The sequence below is a fragment of the Streptopelia decaocto genome (genome assembly GCF_964273445.1).
Source record: "Streptopelia decaocto genome assembly, chromosome: 14".
NCBI lineage: Eukaryota > Metazoa > Chordata > Aves > Columbiformes > Columbidae > Streptopelia > Streptopelia decaocto.
In genome coordinates this window covers 2446519-2456081 of record NC_138669.1, presented here as the reverse complement: position 1 = coordinate 2456081, position 9563 = coordinate 2446519, and the positions used below count along the sequence as shown (strand labels likewise).

The following is a 9563-nucleotide window of genomic DNA, read 5'->3' as shown; positions in this document are numbered from 1 at the left end:
CCTCTTTAAAAATTAAAAGGAGTTATTTTTGCATCATTTGACTTGGATTATTTTAAATGTGTTCCATTATAGGTCACCTGTGTTGCCGGAAAAATAATGAATTTGCACCTGATTCTATTCAGATTAATTCCTTAAAAATACAGACAGCTTTACTGCATAATTCCTTACGCAGACACAGGATAGCCTGTAGTACACCTCCGAGAAACATGAAATTGCAAGGGTTAGTTCTGTTCTAGTACAGACAGGTGATATGCAACCTGCACAGATTTCCACAAGTGTATCAACAGCAACCAACAAAAACCTGTTCCTTAGCCAGTTAAGGATTATTGCCTGGCTGAAATGACTCAGCATTAACAAGAGGAACTTCTATTCATTTGTTTAGTCTCGCTGTATCAGGTTCAATCTACCCTTTGTGAGCCAGCTGGAGAGGTGACCAAAAAATGCAGTGACGTTTAAATCCAGGAGAAAGTTGCCATCTCTTGAGCATGCTGCAGTGTAAGAGCTCAGTGATGTTCAACCTGCTTGATTTTTTCCATTTGACCATCATTTTAATAGAGACAGCCAGCGTTACAAGAAGATGTAGGAGTGACATGTTACAAGACATGTTGTTCCAAACCAAGATGCTGGAGAGGAAGAGGAAAGGAGCAAAACCTCACTGGGGAGGGCAGAGTTGCTTCTTGCACACATGCCAGTTCCAAAAGAAGTTTGTGCATTCTCTCAGCATAAAAGGGAAAGCAAAAAAACGTGGGTTGTGCCCCTCTGCACCAGAAAATGCTGCACAACCCCACAGTGAGGATTTTTACATCACCAGAAAAGCAACATTTTTTTTTCACTTTTTCTAATCTTGCTCTGGTAAATGTTGAACCTATAAACAGAAACCAGCTCAGCCAGCACTGGTGCCCTGCTTTCTGTTATTTAATAAAAGTGCCTCTACCTTCTTCTCTTGTAGGACTGTCTCTCATTTCACATGATCCTCTAAAGCAGTCCTCCTTTTATACTCCTTTTCCTCACATTTGGGTGTCCGTGGCATTACAGATGCAGTCTCACCAGAAGCACACGACAACAGTAACACTTCCTCACCTTCACAAGAAACATCTCCTCTGATATATTCTAGAACCACTTTGTTTTTTCATCCATCGTAGAACGGTCAGTGATCATCCTATAACCTGCTCCATATTTTGTTTGGTGGCAGGAAAAGTGGTTGGGCTAGACAGATGTACCATTGAAAGATTCAGTATGAACATGGCAAAATAAGACTTTATGGCTATATTCAGCTGAGATTGTCAGGTAGTGTTACGAGTATTGGAAAGGCAGAGAGCAATTAGTTGCGGTATTTATGTATAAAACCTAACAGAACTTTACCTTAAGAAAAGAAAAAAAGGAAAGAGAACAAACCCAGGAGATACTGCAGAAGAAAAAAAGGACAGGAATTGAATAGCAGAGACAAGGGGGAACACATGGCTCTCATTTTGCCATAAATATCGGTTAAGAAATCTTTTCTCTTTTTTGAACTGGAAAAGTTTTTCAGTGACAGCACGGATTATCTTGAAGATTCTTATCTATTTTAATCAGACTTCTTTTAGCACCTGCTGAAATCTCTCAGAGCTCAGGATTGGCTTAAATACATAGGAACAGGGCCCTGTGGCACGTATTCCTTGGCAACAATCTGTTCTTCTCACCTCGTAGAGTGTAATGATGCCATTTGTCTCATTTGGAGGCTTCCACTGAACATAGATCTTCTCTTCAAAAGGTCCTCCCTGGATGGATTCCAAGGGAACAGGCCCAGGAACTACAGGGAGAAACAAGATAAGAAACCCAAAAAACTGTTAGAAGCTACCACCACCTCCAATTGCTCACACACCAAGAAGCCATCAGACGGGAAGTTCAGAGCTTGAGATTAAAAAATATATATATATTATATATATAAAATAAAAAAATACATCCTCAAGACAATACCATTACCAAGGTGCTATCAACATTAAAGGCCTATTCTCAACCTCTGGTTCAAATAAGAACACCCTAATCTAACTACTAAGCGACAAAATCAGAATCCATGAAAATATGAAGCTAATTTCAGTATGTCCTTATTCCAACACAGCACAGCAGCAGCAGGGAATTTCATTTGTCCTCCTCTGCCCACCCAACAGCAAAGCTACATCCACCTCAACAGCCAGATTGCACCTTGGCAGAAAGATGCCCCTGGGCTGCACACCTTTATCAACACGAAAGATTGATTTCCTTAGTAAAGTAACAGTTTAAGATTTATATTTCATTATGGCTACAAGGCTGGCTAAAAAAATCCACCTACTCAAGCATAATTTTAATGCTGTGGAAGATAACTAACTAAATTCACTCCTGAGCCTGTCTGATAAAAAACCCTGTTAATTTTTCTGGAAGATCTACCATCCTTTTATGTGCCCCCTGTATGACGCAGAGGACTGCAAGAGACACTTTCAGCTGAATGAAACTCCAGCCAGCAGCTCCTTCCAGCTCTGGCAGAGGAAGAACGCTCCTCTTTTAACACAGTAGAAAGAACGGAGGCTTGTAGTCTATGAGGGTCCTTGGTTTGAAATAGCTCAGACGGGATAACAACACTTTAAAACCTTCCATCAGTACCTCTGGACAACAGGTCTTGTGTATCAAGAAGGGAAGAGTTAGCACCAAGTAAATTTAGCTTCTGAGACGTATTTATAATGCTACGTCCAGAAGACCAGTATTAAGAATAAGTTACGCTCTGGAAAAGAAAACGTTATACTTCTTTTTGGAACAGTGACATGAAAGCACAAGAAAAATCAACAAATGCCCAGGTTACATTTGCCCATTTGATAAACGAAGCTGCTCTGTGGGTCCTGGGTAGTTCAGCACACAACTTCTATAGAATCAAACCTCCTGCCTCTTTGGTACCTGCTCAGAGTGGCACTTGTCATTTCCAGGCCATTCAGGGCCATGGGAGTTATTTACACCTACAAATTTTACTTGCATAGCACACACTCTGTCCACAGAAGCCATTTATAAGTCTCAAGGGACAGAGGGTTATTATTTATGCCTTGAAAATATAAGTCTTCCTCCAAAAAAACAAGCAAGGAAACCCAACATAACTCACCATCCTCCTCAGTCTGCACAACCAGCTCCTCACTTTCCATTTTGCCCTCCGGGTTGGAGAGCGCCAACCTCAGCCTGATGGTCATGAAGGGCCGGAGACCCCGCAGGGTGTAGTGGGAAGAAGTTTGGATGAGTTCCTCTGCCTCGAATTTTTGCTGGTTAAACACATATTGGTACTGGACGGTGAGATTGTAACTGTGGCAGCGGGTCACCGCGTAACCAAAGGGCTCCCACTGCAACGTCAGCTGCCGGGAGCGAATATCAACAACTTCAACGTTTTGTGGCCCATGGACAGGATCTGTGAAGCAAGTAAAGAAAAATAAATAAATAAATAAATAAATATAATTTGACATTAAAATAAGTTAGTCATCCATAAATATGCTTCTTTCCATTTGCCAGAATAACCAAGTACTTCGCATCTCTGAAAGTTCTTGTCTTTACGAAGTGATAGGGAGCGATAGGGACATTTATGTCAGCTCCACAAGTGTATTCTGGTTCCTGAGTTCTCCCTAAAAATCCCCTGAGGGCCCTGATCAGTGGTCATGCTTCCAATTCCTGTGAAACCTCAAGGAATCCAACAACGGCAGCGTGATTCCCATCAGTTAAGTAGTGTGAAAGTCACACTTTCTTTGGTCTTACTCAAGAAGAAAAGAACAAAAGCATGAGTGTAAGAATCAAGATTAAGAGCCGACCTGTTAACCCAGTGCTACTGGCCCCACAATTGTTTAAATTCTTAAATATTTTAGCAATGGGACACATGAGCAGGTCATACTGCTCTTTGAGTAAGTTTTCAGCATCATCTTTGTCTCATGCCAGTAAAGCTTTTGTTTCAGATCATATCAACGCCTTGGCCTCACCAAAGTTCCATTGCTCTTTATTATTCTTTCTACATTATCTGATTGAAATACAGTTTGAATATTCATACATAGGACTCATTTTCACCTGCTGTTCCTTAATTTATTTTTAACAGCATAACTCAGATGTTCTGACTACAGACTCTGCCTTTTATATAAAATATAAATGCATGCACTGCTAGACATGCAGATATAAAGAATGAATGATGAGTAAAACCAATGCTTGAGGTATGTCAGATGGTAATAATATGGCACATGTCATAGTTTGTTTATCTGACATTTCTTCAACTTGTGTAGCTCGTTTGCTTTTTTTTGCTCCACATATATATAATTGATCTACAATCCTCTAGTAGTGGTGAATATATGAAACTGGACAAACTTCTCCATTTCTGTATTCTTGGAATTATAGCTTCCAAATAATGCAAAAGAAAAAAAACCCTGAAAAATATTAACCTTTCACTTGGCTAGTGTATGAAAAGCTGCTAACATGTACCTCAACCTCAGCTGTATGAAAATACCTGCCAAAGCAAGACAGAAAGACTGACCCAATTTGAATACTTAAGAGTTCATATATAAGAAGTCATAAACCAAAGTGAAGTTTTCTAAGTGTCTTGAGACTCTGGAAAAATCAAAGGAAATTCTTAAGAGGCAGGAGCAACGAAACAACTGCCACCGATCTATGCAAAGTAGTTTTGAACCCATGCAAAGAAAACTGCAGTCTCTGGGATCTCACCATGCAAATGCTGTATTGTTATTTCAGCCTGGTTGAACTATTAATTACATTTTGAAAGTTCACATCAAAGCCAAGGACAGCACAATATTTTTTAATACCCATCATTCCATACCCATCATCACTCTGGTAGGCTGCTGCAAACACCCAGCAGGCCAGGAAACTTTCTTAAGTATTTGTGATGTACAAGTGGTCCAAACGGAAACAGAATCACAAAATCACAAACTCTCCCAGTGATCCCTCAGCCGTGCTCTCAGTCCTTAGTCGCGGTGAGCAGAAATTTCTGACCCAACAGTGACCTGCAACGTTCAGAGACTTGCATTTTCTGCTATCACAATTTTACAGAAAAGTTGACTTTTATGGCTGGTTTTGCTCTTTCCTTATTGAGTGTTACAGATCTCATTTTGTCCATTGTAGTTTTCTTGCTCAAGGTAAGGTGTAGAAAAGCAGAGGTTGATTTAGATTATTAATAACAATTGTCTCTGCTATATACCCCTCCATCAAGACGAGAAGAGAGAGGAAAGGAAGCGAAGTTGAAGCACACTGGGGTTTGAACGTGAAGCTCAAGCTGAGCAGTGAAGTTAAATGGAGACAATCAGGTGGTGCCCCCAGGTTAACAACCTGCTGCAGGAGCCTAATTGCAAGAAATTGTTGCTGTCAGTGAAGAGAAGACATTGAGCAGAAGATGTCCATGCTTGTCTGAGGTCCCATGTCTCCTGACCCTACAGAGAGCAGGACACAGTGTTTATTAGCAGTACAGGTGTCCACTGATTAAATTCTGTTTCCCAGCAGTAGGTTACAGAGACCAAGAGGGAAGAAAAATGACCATCATGGATAGGAGGCCTGAACTGATGTCTTCTGATACAGAAAGAGAAGGAAAACAGGTGTGAGTCTGATCCCCCCCGCTTGCCCTCAACACACCGACACCAGAGCTCACCAGCCACTCCAACCAGAGGAGACCAACCAACCTGGGCACCCCAGTAAGGTCCCCATCCCTTCTTCCCAGGCACACTGGAAGGAGACAAGGAGAAGACTGAGTGCGTTGGTAGCTGATAAGAAGACCTAAAGTTGTGTTCTCCCAACCACCAGCATGATACAACCCCTCTCTGTAGTCCAGAAAATATTTAAATTCATTTCAATTTACAAAATGTAAATTTGGTAGTATCACAACATGGTTGAGAACTTCACAGACTATTTCAGTCTCGCAATAAACTGAGACCGTGGCCACTTTTCATGCAACAGCAACACAAGTCCTAATGATGGTCAATTCCTTTGTGTTTTTCAAAGACATTGTTCTTGTTCTACGGATGGAAAGCCAAACAGTAATTTGACTGACAATGATTTTACTCCAGGTATTAGATTAGAGCTGAAGCCTACTCTAGCTCGCCTTTATTCCCTATTCCTCCTCTTCCTCCTTAAGTTTCCACAGGATGAAACAAGTCTAGGGAAACATACTTCCTATCAAAAAAACATAGCAAGATAACCAGAGAAAAAGCATTCAAGTGCTTTAAACAGTGCACAATTCAAGTGTGTGTGATGGTTCAGGATGAAACAACCAGCTCCACAGTGCGTGCTGTTCATCTCTTCAAAGTGATGCTGACAGAAGAGCTGCTCAATAAACACCTGCTGTATCAATGTCTCTGACGTGGCCATTTCAGAATGACGGACAAGTCTGTCCGTCCCTGATGCGCAGAGTCTGTCGGTGACAGGGCTGCTGTGAGGAGCGTCACAGCTCACACAGCTGCTGCCCATCACATCTCAGCCTGAATGGGGCATAAATGCCTTTTCAGACACGACAGATAGAAACACTGATTAAACAGAGCCAACCAGTCTTTCAAGAATATTTAAGTGTTTTGGCTTTGTCCTTTTTCTGCAGAAAAAAAATATATGTCCCTAATATTTGGATTTATATTTTTTTAAACCAGTTCGGAAATCATTGGTCCAAAAAGAGTTCGCACAAAGCTGAAAACGGGCAGTTATACAGAAAGGCACGTTGTGAGAGAAGAATTGCAACAGAGAAAACAGGAAAAGGGAGCGAGACAGATACAATAAAATCACCACAGAACAAACAACCTGTTTGGAGTGACACCTACAACCAACTAAACTCCAATCACACACAAAGAAACAGGTGTCGTTATGGCTAATGATGTTAAATAGGCTATTTTATGGTAATGAAGGAGGAGGAGCCCTGTCACACAGATTAATCCACTATGAAAGAAAGATGAAATAAGTCAGATAAAGGACTATGTGCTTAGATAAACCAAGCACTGAGCTCTCTCAAGAGGTAAGACGATTGTTTTACTTCAGTGCACAGCACATGTACTTCATTTTCTGATTAATCTGGTTTTGCTTCAGTCAAAAATTTTACTTTGAATCCTGCACTGCAAGAAACCCCAGATTTCCACAAAAAAAAGGAAAAATATTTGATCTAGTACAAAACCATTAAACAGCCTCTGATCTCATAGTTCAACAAAGAAAAACAAAGAAAAACAAAGAAAAATCAACCCAGATGCCCAGAAACTACAACATACCTGTGCTGGCTCCAGCTTCCAGAGCAGAGCTGCCAAACCTTCACTTGTAAACAACTTCAAGATAAGTAAGCGCTACTTTGTAAAAAAAGAGTCATTAACATCTGTTTAAGTGGATTTTATTTCTTCATTAAGTTATGAAATGGTAAAATGAAAGCGTTCTTCCTCTTCTACCTAAAGCTATTGTTCCCTAACAAACTTAAAAATAATAATTTAAAACAACTATAAAGGGTAATTACTGGTTTTATTAAAAACATCTATCATGGATACACATAGCAGTGGTATTCCATGGCTGGGAACAAAATGCACACTACTGAGCATTTTGATGATTAAACACAAAAGCATTAATTAGCATAATTAAATATGCCAATGAAAGTGAGATCACAAAGCAGGTAAACCACTTGTTTTTTGTCAAACAAGAGTAAAAACGTGTGTTTTCTACAATTTTCTTATGCGTAAATGAAATATTTCTTTTAACTGTTTGTTTCTCATATTGTGCATGTGCATTTCTTTCTATTACTTCTTTATCTATTTCAGCTGTTATCTTCAAATGGAATAGGTGGAAGAGATTACAGACACATGTAAGCCAGTTCCTGCCAAAACATAAGATCTTCATAAAAATAAATAAATAAGATAATCAAAATAGCAGTTAAGAGAGAGGCTTCCCCTACACAGTCATGGGCCTGTTGAATTACTCTGAGCAGCAGGAAAAGCGTTGCTCTGGCTTTCCCTTGTTTGCAAGCGGGGCTTCCTCTTAGGTCTGTGCAATCTGCAAGATAAATTCTCTATGTGCTTTTGGAAACCTGTCTTTAAAAAAAAAAAAATAAAAGTAAAAAATGACAATTTCCAGTGGAACTCCTCAGTCTGGCAGAAGGAGCCGGCAGGTGATGGAGCATTGGCTTTGCAGACACTATTGAAATATCCTAATTGAGGCTTGTCCATTTTTCTCAAGATTCAGGAGCAGCAGTAACTCCCTTTGTCACCAGATGTGGGTTGTCATACATTAAGAACCTCTGTATGATGGGGACGAGCTGATTCCCTGTACCTGATGACATCTAAAGGGATTTTCTCTGTACAGCACGTCATATTGGCAGAAGGAAAAGAAGAACAACAGCAACATTTTCAATTGTAAGAATGCAAAGACTGGATAATTGCTTGAAGTAAAGTAGAGTATGTCACAACCACAGTAACAAGGTTTGACAAATGGGGAGTTTGCAGGAGTGGGCACCTGGAAATTCAGCCAGTAGAAAAGAGGACAGAGACTGTAACACTATGTTAACCAGTTTCTTTTCCCAGTGTTTCCCTTAACTAGACCAAGAGACCTTCAAATTCCCACAGCTGAGTATTGGTTGCAACGCATTCCAGAAACACATTTTTAGAAAAGGTCTAGATACAATTTATGACCAGCTGTTTAATTCTAATTTCATGCTCGTGTCTTCCTTCCACCAGAGTGTTGAAGTCAGCAATGCGATGTCATTAATGCCACGGGTGGTTAGCTATTATGTGAATGTACATATTTGAACAAATGTTCGTTTCCAAATGCTATAGACGCTCTTTGTGATAGTGGAGGACAGATACAAGTTTGCTCTGAACAAAATCAATGCACTGCATTTAGCCCAATAATTGCCCTTTTCCTAGGATACAGTTGCACTTTTAACTCAAATAAAAATAAAGCAGAATAACCTGATGCCAGAGGGAAGTGCAAGGAGAGCAGAGTGCGGGGGGCAGGACCAGCACTTCTTCAAGACCATTTATATCTGATGAGCGTGCCACTAAGAAAATACTCTTAAAGGATTTCAATACAGGCATTATATACAAGAATATACAGATAAACTAGCTCTTCAGAAACACTGTCAAGCCTATAAAGAGAGTGTAGCTTCTAACACAGCAACAGCTCTTAGTTTAATCTGAACACACAGGCCATAGCGTCAGGATTACAGCAGCCTCGGTAATACCCCCAAACACACATTTATTTTCATTGAAATCCAAGTCTTTCTTTCAGCTCAAGTGTATATTTGTAAACTCAGCAACCTCTTTTCTTTTCAATGCAAATGGCTGACCACTTAGAAAATTACTCTATTTTTAATTGATTTCAAATTGTTCCTAATAGCCATAACCTCCCTGCTGCCACATGGCCCAACTGTACGAGTACAGGTTTCTATCACCAGACATGCTTGGGGTTTGCTCCGTGCTCTCTGCTCCACACTGCGGGAGGTGTGAATCTGCAATAGGCAGGGACCTGCTCCTGCAGGAGGGTTAGGGAGTTGGGGAACTCCCTGGTAGGCTCACAGGAAAGCTGATTTCATCCAGAAAAATCCCCCAGGGAAAGCTCATATCACTTGTTCCACA

General features: G+C 40.4%; 1 protein-coding gene across 1 annotated transcript in view; it reads right to left on the bottom strand.

The window, feature by feature from the left end:
* The window catches only part of PTPRT (protein tyrosine phosphatase receptor type T), a gene marked incomplete at its 5' end in the record, with an annotated part of 380430 nt that overhangs the window by 140233 nt on the left and 230634 nt on the right, over positions 1–9563 (bottom strand). Inside the window, 2 exons of the mRNA XM_082065426.1 lie at positions 1680–1789; positions 3104–3400. Of these exons, the coding sequence (XP_081921552.1) occupies positions 1680–1789; positions 3104–3400 (407 nt within the window). The remainder of the gene's footprint in view (positions 1–1679; positions 1790–3103; positions 3401–9563) is intronic.